A 15,506-nucleotide genomic window follows, 5' to 3' on the forward strand; every position below is an offset into this window, starting at 1 on the left:
TGCTGCCTTCGGAGGAAGGCGGCAGCTCAGCAAACGGGCCACAGCAGCTTTCCAAACAGGCGGTGCCACCGCCCGTTCCGCGAGGTGCGCACGCAGCTCCTCCAAACCTTTGGAGAGATGCGCGCGGAGCTCCACCCGAATGGGCGGTGGCGCCACTGCCTGTTCGGAGAGGTGTGCGCGCACCTCCGCCCGTCCGGAGAGGTGCGCACGCAGCTGCCCCGTTCGGAGAGGTGCACGCACACCAGGCAACTGGGAGCCGCAGGAGTCAGCTTAAAGAGCCGCATGCGGCTCCGGAGCCGCGGGTTGCCGACCTGTGCCTTAGGCATTCATGTCACCCCTAGTCCTTTTTATTAAAGTAGACATACCCAATTCCAGCAACTGTACTTTATATGTTTTAGCCTACAGTCATTTAATCATCTTTTTTGCTCTTCTCTGCACTCTTTCTAGTCTCATTATCTTTTTATATCATTTATAAAACTGTTGAACAGCACTGGGCCCAAAGCAGAGCCCTGTAGCATCCCATTGGAGATGTCTCTCTAGGTAGATTTGATACATTTTATAGCTATCTTTTTAATACAATCTTTGAACCTACTGTGGATCCACCTACATTTGAGTTGTCAAACCTGTACCTCTCTATTTAGTTATTAAAATGCTATAAGAAACTTTTAAAAAATAGGTTGTGTTATTTTGTGTTGCAATGCAGTGATAAAGTAGAAATTGAAGCTAATAAAAATGCAGTGATTCTTCTTACTAGGCTCAAACATTGTTTTTATTTTATGGACTACATTGACTCACAGTTCATTTCCAGAATCAATTTAGCATAAACTTTTAACCTTTAAATAAGCACTGGAATATTCAAAGGACTGCTGAACTGTTTAAATGGCTGCTTATGTATTAAGATTTTCAAGAGACTGCTCCTGCCATAATTTGAGGAATTATAGTTGACACCAGAGGCAAAAGTTTACTCAGCAATAGTATCTTAATGTAGGATATTCCCATTAATGAGATATATCTAATGTTTGGTACTGTTTCAATAAGAGGTGAAGGTATTTATATATTTTTAATCCACTTAAACTCCTATACTACTATTACATTTTTAATTTAATCAATGATGCTTTCTATTGTGATGCTTTAATGTTTTTATTATACTGATTTTAATATGTGAACTGCAATTTTTAATGCATGTTATTCTAGAACACTATTGAAGAAAAAGAAATATATCAAGTACATTAAAACTGCTCATTAATTTGGCTTTTGTGGTTCCTTTAATTCATAGGATTTTGTCTGTGTAAGAATCAATGACCTTTAAAATGTAGCTTTTATAGCAGTTCTTTTTTCCTGTTATCAGGTTGCATGGCTTCCATTTCATGCTTTTAAATGGAATGATTGCAGACTTTGACAGGGAAGATTGTATTACATTTTGTTTGACAAGGAAAGCTAAAAGGTTTAGATTTTATTTGGAATTTTGTAATTTAAATGTGTAGAAGATGCAAAGGAGCTACAATTACATGCCAAAACCATCAGTTGTACATATTGGTTCTTATCTTGCAGTTATAGTATATAACATGTCTTTTTAGAAAGAGGGCAAAGGGGTATGGTTCCTACCCTTCTGAAGTACATAGTTATCCATTCCTTTAACTTCATTCCATCCTCTCCTTCCAGTTGAATCCCAGATCCTGCATTATCTCCACTAAACATGTAATTTATATCATTAAAAATTTAGAGAAAAGACCCCTACATGATTAAAAAGCTTTTAAAGCAACTAGTATTGTTTAAAAAACGAAAAGAAAAAAGCACAATAGAATTTTAATGAATCAAATATAGCTAAAATCAAGATGATTAAATATATAATAATTTGTTGATCCAATGGCACATCCTAAAGTTTTTCATTTTACTTTTTTGCTTTCTAAAACTGTTTCATTTCTACAAAGTAGGAATTAGGAGTCACACTATTTGGAGATGGGTGGCATATAAATTTAATAAATCAAATTAGTAATAAAATCAGTTGTAGAAAATTCAACTGAAATTAAGTTTATAAAAAATCATTAAGTCAAACACTATCAACTACTGTATCTCTTTTCTTTTACTAGAATAAATACCTTACATATTTCATACCTGTTAAGCATCAGTTATTAAAATTTATTGCAAAGGTATCTGGTATGGCATCAGATTTAATGAGAAATCAGGGTTTCCCTACTATACACATTTTTGTTGACAAGATAAGATTCATTTTCTAAAATTTCTATTACAGATAATAGTTTGTTCATTAGACTTTGAAGATGCTAACTTTCCTTAATTCCAATGTCTCAGGTTACAGCATTGCATGAGCAAAGGAGTGGTAAGTGGAAGTGTGCAAACTTGACATGTAGTACTCAAGAACTTTCACGTTAAAAGAAAACATCGTACCTCGTAGCTCTGAATATGTTCAGTTAATTCTCATGCTGGGCATAATAGAACCCTGCATATTCTTGCATTTTCTCTTATCTATATAAAGAAACCTTTTCCAATTCCCATTAAAACAGCAGAAATATTGCTCAGACAAAACTATCAAGTTAGATAGGGGTGCATTTTAGTGGTGGGATTCAAATAATTTAACAACCGGTTCTCTGCACTAATGACCATTTTAAGTATAAAAAATGATATAACAAAAGGTAGTTTATTATTTAATGCATTTAATATTTAAATAACAATAATACTGTTAAGCTATTTCCATACTGCTTCTTGATTAGCGTCCTCACTTGCAATTTTCTTTGCTTGTATCCAAGCATCACCACCAGTGTATTTTTAGCTTTTTGTACACTTTTAGGAATTATAGTTTTGAGAATTTTTTAAAATATTTTCCACAAAACCACGATAATAATTAACATCAATTTGATAATTAAAAATGTCATTAAATGTAACCAATTGTTCTTCAGCTGCTTTCAATGGAACAAGAACCTCTTCAATATTCCAGTAATCTGGCTCCAAAGAATTGAGAAACTGTAATGTATTCCTATGTTGAATTTGGTTACGATTTGCTTTTAAGCGTTCACAATCCATTAGTCTTTTTTTCAAATTAATTACGATGTTTTCTAAGTCTTTCCTGAAGAAGCTTGACAAATTATAATTTTCTACAAATTTTATATTTTTGAACGTTTCTGAATTAATTCAACTTTTTTTTGTATGGACCCTTTTCCTTTCCAAGCATTTGAAAGATTTAATAGATCTTATCACAAATTTTTCAGCCTTTATTATATTTCTTGCTTTCAGTGCATTTGAAAGAAGAGAAATTTCATTTAAAATATCAATCAATGCCAAATCAGTTATATTTATTTTCAAGATGGGCAGCCATTTATTTATTTATTTATTGATGGGATTTATATCCCGCCCTATCTCCCGAAGAACTCAGGGCGGCTAACAACAAAACATATAATAAGTACAGAAATCAAGATAAAAATAAAATTTAATTTATTTATTTAAATAATCATCTGTGCAATAAATTAAAATTAAAGAATTAAAAAATAAATTAAAAATTCTAAATATAAATTAATTAGAATGCCTGTCAGTCCAGGTCAGCCTGGTGGAACAGGAGTGTTTTGAGGCCGCGGCGAAAGGATTGGAGGTTTTGGGCCATCCGAAGCTCAGGGGGGAGCTGAATCCATAGGGCTGGCGCTCCCACAGAGAAGGCCCTCCCCCTGGGGGTCGCCAGCCGACATTGCCTAGCTGACGGTACCCTGAGGAGGCCTTCTCTGTGTGAGCGTACTGGACGATGGGAATTTGTTCCCGGCAGCAGATGGTCCTGCAAGTATCCCGGACCTAAGCCATGTAGGGCTTTAAAGGTAAGTACCAGCACCTTAAATCTCACCCGGAGGGCAACTGGTAGCCAATGCAGCTCACGCAGGAGGGGTGTAATATGTATCGGGGTGCTCCAATCACTACCCGTGCAGCTGCATTCTGCACCAGCTGAAGCCTCCGGGTGGTCTTCAAGGGCAGCCCCATGTAGAGAGCATTACAGTAATCTATACGGGAGGTAACGAGTGCGTGGGTGACTGTACGTAGGGCATCTCGGTCCAAAAAGGGGCGCAATTGGTATATAAGACGAATCTGTGCAAATGCCCCCCTAGCCACGACTCCAATATGATCTTCAAAACTGAGTCGTGAATCTAGGACGCCCAGATTGCGTGATCTATCAATGGGAGGTAACATCTCTCCTCCTATAGTCAGAGATGGAACCTCTTGGACTAAACGAGATGACGGTATGTACAGCCACTCAGTCTTGGCCGGGTTGAGTCGAAGCCTGTTTTCTCCCATCCAAATCTGTACCGCTTCCAGGCAACGGGACATCACATCGAGGGCATCACTGGGTTGGTTCGGGGTGGAGATGAATAGCTGGGTATCATCAGCATATTGATATTTCACCCCGAAGCCACGGATGATCTCTCCCAGCGGCTTCATATAGATGTTGAACAGGAGGGGCGAGAGCACCGATCCCTGAGGCACTCCACAACTAAGAGGCCTAGGGCTTGACCTCTGCCCTCCTGCCAACACCGTCTGCGAACGGTCCGAGAGGTAGGAGAACCACCGCAGAACGGTGCCTCCCACTCCCAGCCCCTCAAGACAACGCAGTAAGATACCATGGTCGATGGTATCAAAAGCCGCTGATAGATCTAATAGGACCAGGACAGAGGAATAACCTCTATCTCGGGCCCGCCAGAGATCATTCACCAGTGCGACCAATGCCGTCTCCATGCTGTGCCCGGGTCTGAAACCCGATTGGTACGGATCTAGATATTCAGCTTCCTCCAGGTTCAAATGGAGCTGTCGTGCCACCACGCTCTCAACGACCTTCGCAAGGAAGCGAAGGTTGGAGACAGGACGGAAGTTGTTTAAAACAACTGGGTCCAATGCCGGTTTCTTGAGGAGGGGCCTTACCACCGCCTCTTTCAAGGCGGCAGGGAAGTACCCCTCACTCAGTGAGGCATTGATAACTGCTAGGAGCCAGCCTCGTGTAACCTCCCGAGATGCATAGCCATGATGTAGCGCTGGATAAGCGAGCCACACAGCTAGGGCTGACCTTAAACTACAGGCAGCCCATCTTGGTCCTCAAACTCTTACCAATCTTTATCATTTCAATTCCAAGTTGTTCTGATATTTTGGTAAGTTCAATTTGGTTATTGATGAAAAATAGTATATATCTTATCAATAAAATTTTTAAAATGATTTACTTGCTTTATTTCCTTTATCGAATCATCTAAAACAAGATGCAGGTGATGGTTTAAACCACGGGTCGGCAACCTGCGGCTCCCAGCCACCCGGTGCGCGCGCACCTCTTTGAACGGGCAGTGGTGCGCGCGCACCTCTCCAAATGGAGAGTGGCACCGCCCGTTTGGAGAGGTGCGCGCGCACCTCCCCGAATGGGCGGAGGTGCGCGCGCACCTCCCCAAACCTTTGGAGAGGTGCGCGTGTACCTCCGCGCGAACGGGCAGAGGTGCCGCTCTTTGAGGAAGCTTTAGCGGCCCGTCTCCGAAGCTGCCGCTTTCGGCAGCTTTGCAGACGGGCCGCTACAGCTTCCTCAAAGAGCAGCGCCCCTGCCCATTCTGAGAGGTGCGCGCGCACCTCTCCGAACGACCGGAGGTGCGCGCGTACCTCCGCGCGAACGGGCAGAGGTGCCGCTCTTTGAGGAAGCTTTAGCGGCCCGTCTCCGAAGCTGCCGCTTTCGGCAGCTTTGCAGACGGGCCGCTACAGCTTCCTCAAAGAGCAGCGCCCCTGCCCATTCTGAGAGGTGCGCGTGCACCTCTCCGAACGACCGGAGGTGCGCGCGTACCTCCGCGCGAACGGGCAGAGGTGCCGCTCTTTGAGGAAGCTTTAGCGGCCCGTCTCCGAAGCTGCCGCTTTCGGCAGCTTCGGAGACGGGCCGCTAAAGCTTCCTCAAAGAGCAGCACCTCTGCCCGTTCGCGCGGAGGTACGCGCGCACCTCTCCAAAGGTTTGGGGAGGTGCGCGCGCACCTCCGGTCGTTCGGAGAGGTGCGCGCGCACCTCTCAGAATGGGCAGGGGCGCTGCTCTTTGAGGAAGCTGCCGCGGCCCGTTTGCAAAGCTGCTGAAAGCGGCAGCTTTGCAGACGGGCCGTCGCCGTCGGGCAACCGGGAACCGGTTCCTTCTCACTTTTTTTAAAAAAATGGCAACCGCGTGCGTCCGCGCATGCGCAAAACATTTTTTGCGCATGCACGTGCATGGACACACGCACGCGGCTCCCACTTTTTTTAATTTGTGATGGAACCGGTTCCCAGTGGCTCTTTTCCCTTTTTAGGTTGCCGACCCCTGGTTTAAACAGTGCCATATTTATTATGTTTGGAAAATCTTTTGCTATCCTAGTGCTCACTCCAGATTCTCTCCCAAGCATAATGCTGGCACCATCAGAGCAAAATCCTATTAATTTTTTTCTAGTTCTTAGTAGATCCAACATTATTTAAACTTTCCATAACTGAATGCATCTTGTTTTTCCAATTCAACTAGCTCAAGAAAAATTGTTGGTGATGTAACTGAATTCCCAAATTTTAAGAAAAATATAACTGGTTTGCAAGATATCGTTGAGGCTTCACCAATAATCAAACATTTTCAGATTATTTCCAATAATTTTAGTAAATATTTTTTTAAATTTCCTTTGCAATGAAATCAACTACTTTCACAGCAGTTTTACATGAATGTAATCCTACTTCCATATCTAATCCTTTAGTTTGCACTTCTACATCGTTTTTCATGTGTGAAAATGGATTACATTCTTTTGCCAGGCTGTAAACGGTATTAAATACTCTACAAGTAGTACATAAATATTTTTCATTCATCTTATCTATTGCTTTTCTTACTGAATCCTGCTTACACTGTTTTAAGTTCTCTTTACAACTGTTATGAGCTTTTGATGAAAAATGTTCTCTTTTCCTTAAGAGAAGCTTGTTGTACCTCTTTATTTTTCCCTGATCCCTCAGTCTGAAAACCTTTCCATTCTTTTGACACATGAACACTTTTCTTTTTTGAAGTCATATTTTGCACAATACTCTCAACCTAACTTTTTGTTAGAAATTACCAGTCCATCATATTTTTGTTTAAAATTGTTATACTGCTGCACTGTCCAGCATTCAGGAAGACTATTTTCAATTGTGGAGTCATCATTTTTTATTTCAATAATTGATGTGCTGCTTTCTTCAAGTTAGTGTGGTTGTGCTTGTGACTGTTTTGTACCATCCAAGGCCAATTTTGATACAACTGATTCCAATTTTGATTTCTTATTGAAAAAATCTGTCAAACTTGTTGCCTTTTCATCCTTTTGAGGGTTACTGCAAAAACATAAAAATGTTTTATTTTAATATATAATAATGTTTATTAATTGGACATTACCCTTTATTGAAGATTGCAAGATATTGTACAAAAACTTATTGAAAAGTGTATGCATCAGTAACCAAGCAAGGACACGTAGTAAATACAAAGTTTTATAACATTACTACAATCACCAGAGGAAATTATAGAATAAAGAGACAACAATAATTAGAATTTAAAGGAAAAGGAAAAATGGTAAAAGATAAGCCAATAGCTGGGACAAGACAAAAATAATCACAAAAATAAGCTGGTATTGCTCAAGTAGAAAAAAATGTTTCAAACAATATGAATAAATTACATCAGTACCAGTATTTAGATATAAGATATTTTAAGAATAAAGGACAAATATATAAGGGAACAAAAGAATATATAATCATAGAGCATATAAAGTACCAACAATGGAAGTTACATGGCAACACATCACAACTATGAAAAATGATCATAACGTTACTTTTTTCAAAGCCGGTCATTAAAAGAATGGTTGTAAGTTGTGCACTACCTGTATAGAAGTTATCTCTGACTAAATCAGTGTTTAGTGTATGCAATTATATATCTCTGGCTAAAACCAATGTTTCTGGAATAACAGCTCATGAAATCTCTGCTACTTATAACAGTTTACTCCATAAAATGACAAAATTGCTTAACTAAGTAAGCATTTGTTATATAAAGTCACAGGTTCCTGTCACTGAACCGCTATTTGCCATCTGAAACAGCACCTGTTACTTAAACAGTTCTTATTAAAATACTAAACTAAGGTTTGATATATGAAATTGAAATTCTGCTATTTAAATTTAAATCATACGGAGAGGTGGGGGGAGAGCTGTCCACGTGCCCCGCAACCGCTTACCGCGCTGAAGGGCCCCTGCAGCCAGGCCTTCCACGTTCAAACACCTCTCGCGCCTTGCCTGTTTGGTAGTAGCTTCTCCCACATGCTTCTTCCTCCTCCTTTGAGCAGCCCGAGGCCGGTCTTTGGAAACGAAGCCCGGCCGCAACGATTGGGTGGGGTGGGAACGATTCCCTTCGCTTCTGGACTGGCTCCAAAATGGCCAGACTAGCGTGCATTCAATCCCATCCTTGCTGCGATTTGGCTTTGCAGCAAGCAAGGTAGTTCCGAAGCACGTGAACGCATGCTAGCCTGGTGTCTCAAAAAAACCGGGTTTTTCCCCCCTGCTCTTGGCAGTGAAAATCCTCCCCCTTAGGTTTTTCTTCCCCTCATCCTTCCTTGGCTTTTTGCTGCCAGACAGTCTGGCAGCGAACAGCCAAAGGGAGCAGAGAAAAAACCCCTGCTCCCACGTGAGGCAGAGGATTTTCTTTAAAGTTTACTTGCTGCATAATGAGGATCCTTCCCATTTTGCTGCATTAAGTAAAACAATCTCGCAGCGAACAGTCAAGGGGAACAGAGAGGAAAAAAACCCGGTCTCACGTAAGGTGGAGGATTTTCACTGTCAGGAGCAGGGGTAAAACCCGGCTTTTTGAGACGCCAAACTAGCGTGCATTCACGTGCATCCAACCGCCTTGCTTGCTGCAAAGCCGGATTGCAGCGAGGAAAGGGATTGGAAGCACGTGAGTGCACGCTAGTCTGGCCATTTCTAGACTGGTTCTCCGAACTCAAATTAGCTACCGATTCTACTTAACTGGTGCAAACCAGCTGAACTCCACCACTGGTGCATTTACAGGGGTTAAAAGTAACTTCCTAAATGTTAGAGCTAAATCACCTTTAAGTAAACCCTACTTTTATAGACTAGGCCATGGGTAGGCAACCTCGGCTCTTTTATGACTCATGGACTTCAACTCCCAGAATTCCTGAGTCAGCTATGCTGACCAAGGCTCTTATAATAAAATTACTGGATCTTAAATTGAGTGGGCAGTGACAGAAAATTGGCTTAGATCGGATCTACAAAAGCTGCTCTTATTAGAAAATAAGCTACACTCTTAAGAACGGAATATATTAAGTCTCCTCCAAATGACAAGAACTGTCCAGCTCTTAACTCACAGTAATTTTTGCTCAGAAATGAGAAACAACCTACAACAGAAAGATGCTCTAAATTTACAAATTCTTAAAACTTTGCAAAATAATTGCTTTTATTTCCCATTTGATCAAACAATCGTTTTGATTTTCTTTTTGATTTCTTATCCTCTTTCATATGACAGCACCATCTCCAATCACAAATGTGAAAAAAGGGAAAGTCGCCAAAAATAGCATTTCATTCTCCTGGCAGGAACCAGATCGACCCAATGGCATCATTCTGGAATATGAAATCAAATATTTTGAAAAGGTGTGAAAGTCTGTTTCCAAGATCATACTAACTGATTTCTTTACTCTTCTGTTCTTTTGGAATAATTTCTATTAAAAAGTATTGACATCACTTCTTATTTTAAATTACTGACAAATATTGTATTCAATTAGGAATTTTTAATATTTATGTTTATGCATGCATAGGTATATGTTTTCACTAATACATTACTTGTATCAAAGAAAAAATATTTTAGTTTCCCATCAGTTTCATTTCCAATCATATTGCAGTAAAATAAAGATAATGTATACTGCAATGTCACACTCAAAAGTCACCATACTTCAATGGGACAATCTCTAATTACTAAAGAATTGGAGTTTAATTAGTGAGATTAGTGAGCATGAGAATATTGCCAGAAAGTCATGTACTTTGAAGTTATAGAAAATAGTTACTACTGTTAAAATACCTGTAAAAACAGTGCAACATAATGAAATGGTAGGTGCCTTAGTAAAGAATGCCAGTAGTGTTTTGTTGGCAAAGAATTGCTGGCTTCATAGTTCTGTTTCTTATTTACACTCATTTTCCATTTTTATTATTTTAGGAACTATTTTGGTTAAATATTTTAGTTTCAAAATGCCAGGAGAATACAGAGAAAATCCACACTACCAGTTTTTGTTGCTTTATGCATCTCTGAGTGTTTTTGCTCTCCCAACTAAGAACTGCAAATTTCAGTTTGATTAAAAATGATGGGGGCTTTGCTTTATAGATTCCCAAACTGTTTTCCACATGACTAAGCTGTAATTCCCAAGTTTCCTAAGTAAATTGTTAAGTTAAGCATACCTAGTTGTTGATTGGTTCATGATACACAAAAGCATCACTAATAGCACAGGCAGCAGAAGAGAGCAAGTAAAGACAATTTTATAAATTGCTGCCTATTAACTATTGACAATCTGGCATTTTATACTGTTCACCAAAATGCAGTGTTTTTCTGCCAGTTATAACTACTGACTGGAAAAAAATATTTCAAAACCTTTCTTGAAAGAGGTATACAAGCCATCAAGATCCAATTCAAATTCACCAATTTGATTCAAAAGCATGCAGTTTGTCTTGATAGGTAGATCATGGCATCTTCTAGAATCCTGTCACCTTCCTTGTGCAAAAGTAATAGGGATGAGGGCAGGTTTCCTATAATTTTAATGGTGACTAGATAATGTGAAATCAAGGTGTCCCTAATGGGAACATGGCCTCAAAATATTTTTTCAACAGAACCACGCACCCTCCAGTCCATGGAAAAACCTCTTTCCACGGAACTGGTCCCTGGTACTCAAAATGTTGGGGATCTCTGAACTTCATTATTAAACTTTATTATGCTTAGTATTATATTTAGTATCCTTTAAGTTATTACTTTTTATCAAACTCAAAATGTATTAATGTATTAAAAGTTAATGACAAATTTTGTGATAGGCCTTCATTTAAAAGAAATTAAATTCAAAGCTCATTAAAATTCTTATAATAAATAATATAAAATTGCAGATAAAAAATAGTTTCACCAGATACCTTTTGGAATTTTCATGTTATATCTGCATTAAAAGTAATTTTACAGTAATACTTCTCATTAAAAGACATTAATAGTTCCTATGCTCTAAATTGGGACGCGGTGGCTCAGTGGGTTAGGACGCTGAGCTTGTCGATCAGAAGGTCGGCAGTTTGGTGGGTCGAATCCCAAGTGCTGCGTAACAGAGTGAGCGCCTGTTACTCGTCCCAGCTTCTGCCAACCTAGCAGTTCAAAAGCATGTAAAAATGCAAGTAGAAAAATAGGGACCACTACGGTGGGAACGTAACAGCATTCTGTGCGCCTTTGGCGTCTAGTCATGCTGGCCACATGACCACAGAGACGTCCTTGGACAAGCGCTGGCTCTTTGGCTTTGAAACGGAGATGAGCACCGGCCCCTAGAGTCGGAAATGACTAGCACCCATGTGCGGGGGAACCTTTACCTTTACCTTTTACCTATGCTCTAAATACCAAAAGGCACATACATTCATTTAATAAAAACTTTAACAATAAATATAAAACTGAGTTTGGTGTGTTCCTCCTGGTATATCAGCTATGCAGCGGTTTTGTGTACCCTTATTTACAGAGCTGGGCAAGTTCCTTTTTCCACACAGGTTTCTCTTTTCTTACTATTAAACTGCATCGCATCTGCCACAAAATTAATGCTAAATTAGGGTAACTGTTAGTAGAACATGAAGCTAGATTGTAAAGTCCAGTAAAATGTTATTACTATTAGTTTAAAGTTTGATCCAGGTATAAATTATATCAACTTTAATAGTTAAGAAAGGGAAGGATTTAAACCCAATTCCTAAGTGATGGATCAAATCATTATAGACAATTTTTTTTAGCATTTTATGGTACACCAAGAATTGGACCCAATGGTTGTACTTGCTATTTATGAAATTTATTATTTTATATATATGTGTGTGTGTGTGTGTTTATGTATGTTGTTGCACCACAAAAAGGATCAGGAGACCACTTGTACCATCGTCAAATCCAAGCAGGCAAGAATTACAGCAGATGGCTTGAAACCGGCTTCAGCGTACATTTTCCAGATTCGAGCTCGCACCTCAGCAGGTTATGGTGGCTTCAGTCGAAGATTTGAGTTTAAAACCGGCCCAGTGTGTAAGTCATTTTCATTACTGACTACCCAGGTCTTTATTCGTGATTATGAGAAAATCATCAGCTGATCAGTATTTTTGCAGGATCATTTCAGCCTTACCATAGTCTTCCCACTTTAGGTCTCCTAGCTTAGTTTTCTTCAGACTTATCAGTAACATGAGTTAAGTAGTTTAATTTTTTCAAAACTACAGTTTATAAAACGATGATTATCAAAAAACATCAATTTATCATCATTATATTAATAGGTTAATTCCAAAATTGAAGAAAGCCATGAGTAGGATCTGAGTACTCTGTGCGTAAACAATTGAGGACAAAAAGCAACTTGAGCTTTTCCATATTTTTCATGGTTAAATATGAGTGCACACCTGGCAAGTCCCAACAGGCAATCTTATTTCTCTGTCCACAGTGTGGTGTATGATATATTATATACCAAAGCATAGAACTGATTTCAAAGGGAGCATAGTGGTGGCATAGAAATATAATTATTAATCTTAGCACATGAATGTAGAAATCATCCAAGACAGAAATCTTAAATATGTAAAAGATAATGGCAGGTAAGGAGTTTTATCACTGTTCCGCAAACATGAATTTATTTTTAAAAAGGTGCGGAATCAAAAAAAAAGAAAAGTCCTGTATAACAGCGTTTCCCAATCTTTCTGGTTCTGCAGACCAGCAGGGACGATGGCAATGGGGAAAGGGATGGTTTCACGCATACCACTTGTACAAATGGAGCTTCGTGCTCTCACCTGCTGCTTGTGCAGCCCAGTTCCCAATGGGTCACAGACTAGTACCAGTCTGTGGACCAGAGGTTGGGGACCCCTGCTGTATAACATTCACGTGAAGAAGATCTTGATGAAGAGATGGGTCTTGATTAGGTGCCTAAAGTGCATAAAAGTAGACACTTCAGCGATTTCATGGGGAGAGAATTCCAACAAGCTGATGTAACTTCAGAAGAGACCTCTTTGTAAGTAAGCACGATAGTGTTCCATAAATGCAGAAGTGATTGCATTAAAACAGATCCCTACTACAAATTATTATTGTCTTGCAATTAGGTGATGGTAATTATTTTATTTATTTATTTATCAATCTTCTTTACCACCCATCTTGTAGAGAGCGTCTTTATTATTACTTCATCTAAGGAATCCTTAGATGTGCTATTAAGGAGTTTTTGACTCTGTGAACATACAGATAGATCTTCTCCATGATATTCTATTACTAACCTGTTCTTTCAGATCTTGCAGAGGTACACTTATTGCCACTGTCACAGTCCATCTTGTTTTTGTTGTATTTTTCTACTCTTCCACCTTCCTCAGCAATAGAAAGCTGAGTCTTTCTAATAATTGTCACCAATGAGGCATGAAGAATGAGAAAAACCTTTGACAATCTTGACCATGTTTGATTATTTTGGTGAGTCTCTCTTTCACATCTTTAATTTTTGCACTTAGAAGGCAATATACTTTCCTTAAAAATTTGTCTGGTTGACTCTGTTCTTTTAATCACGAACGCTTTTTCTTTTGAGGAAATCTAAGTTACTTCTTATCACTGATACAATTAACAAAGACTTTTCTTCGGGTGTCTCCATGCTTGCTTCCTGGGGGAGGATATAAAATCAATTGCTCAGTTCCAGAGAGGGCAGGGTTTGCCTTCTTGGTTTTTTTTTTTGTTCTTAGCACAACATGCTGTCATTACCCTTGCCCTTCCTTTTCATCTTCATCACTATGTTCTGTTCGTATAGAGACTTCTGAATTTAATAGTAGTTTGTCATATTCATCGTATTCACCATTGAAACTCACACTGTCAAGTCTGGAAGTATGTGGAATTTTAGGGGCTTGCTATTTTCTAGAACAGGGGTCTTCAAACCTGGCTCTTTTATGACTTGTGGACTTCAGCACCCAGAAGTCCTCAGCCAGCGTGTCTGGCTGAGGAATTCTGGGGGTCGAAGTCCATAAGTCATAAAAGAGCCACGTTTGAAGACCCCTGCTCTAGAATCTTCACTTTTTCCTCAAGTTTACACTTATGAAAAGTGTAATTTGAGTCCTCCATAAGTAGGAATACAAACATTGCACACACTTTGCATGTAAAAAGGTGGTCCAAGTTGTGGACCATATAGTAATAAGAATAGGGGCCTGGCTTCAAAGAACTTAATGACTGCAGGTATGTATTGACCTCCTCTGGAATGATGAAATCTAAAATAGCTGCTATATTTCTATGTACTTTTTGAAGCAATCTTGATTTTTTTGAAAAGATGTAATTGGGCAGTAGGTTCTTTATGTGAGAAGGAATAGGAGGTAAAACCCTAAGTTTATAATAATTCAAATTCAGTTTCTTTTAAAAATGTGGGTTTTTTTGTATTTCTAAACATAAAAACATTTATACCGGTAAATCTTGTTCTACCAATACAATTTGAGAGAAACAGAGGATGTGGCTCAGAAATTGTCAGTTATGCCAATTTTTCAAAGCATATTACTTTAGTGTTATTATCTATTCTCCTGATAACCCAAATGGAGTGAGGGGATTAAATAGTAGCAGTGCAATTTATTAAGAACAGTACTTTTGTGATATGCATATCACTATAAAGTAAGCAAGAATGTGAATCTTCCTTTTACTTCCTTCTGTGTTAGACCCTTCCTGTCTTTTGTGACTTATCTGCATTGCTTCATTGCTCTGTCACCAGAATAGGCAGGCAACCATTTTGTAAAACAGAAATGGAAGATGTCACATTTTATTAATCCCCAATTCATCATCAAATTGCCTGCATGAAAAAAGTTCCAAGTTTAATCCCTGATTATATCAGGCAGAGCTGTAAAAAAAAGTCCAATTTGCTATGCTGGAAAATAGCTACCATGTCTAGAATATGTCATGTTGTCAATTTTATAAAGATGGTAAATGTGCTATGTATTTCTCATGAAGCATGCAATTAAAGCAGGAGTCCCCAACTCCCGATCCATGGACCAGTACCGGGCCACGGCATGCCAGCAACCGTTCTGCATAAACAAGCAAAGCCCCATGCGCGAGATGCAGGCAGCACACAAAACCACCCATCCTTTGATCCATGGAAAAACATCTCTCCACAGAACCGGTCCCTGATGCCCAAAAGGTTGGGGACCTCTGAATTAAACAATGAAATATGCAGTAACCAAAATACCATACCATACCATTGCAGGCTGTGCATGGAAATTGCAATCATTTCCTATACTGCAGCACTGCTTAGTCCTATTCTGCTGAAATTTTCCAATAAGCAATAATA

General features: G+C 39.4%; 1 protein-coding gene across 1 annotated transcript in view; it reads left to right on the forward strand.

Moving 5' to 3' along the window:
* Positions 1–15,506, forward strand: part of EPHA5 (EPH receptor A5) — a gene marked incomplete at its 3' end in the record, with an annotated part of 211,151 nt that overhangs the window by 132,665 nt on the left and 62,980 nt on the right. Inside the window, exons 5-6 of the mRNA XM_081346212.1 lie at positions 9,503–9,627; positions 12,103–12,262. Coding sequence (XP_081202338.1) covers positions 9,503–9,627; positions 12,103–12,262 — 285 coding nt within the window. The remainder of the gene's footprint in view (positions 1–9,502; positions 9,628–12,102; positions 12,263–15,506) is intronic.

This window comes from Vipera berus, assembly GCF_964194415.1.
Source record: "Vipera berus genome assembly, chromosome: Z".
NCBI lineage: Eukaryota > Metazoa > Chordata > Lepidosauria > Squamata > Viperidae > Vipera > Vipera berus.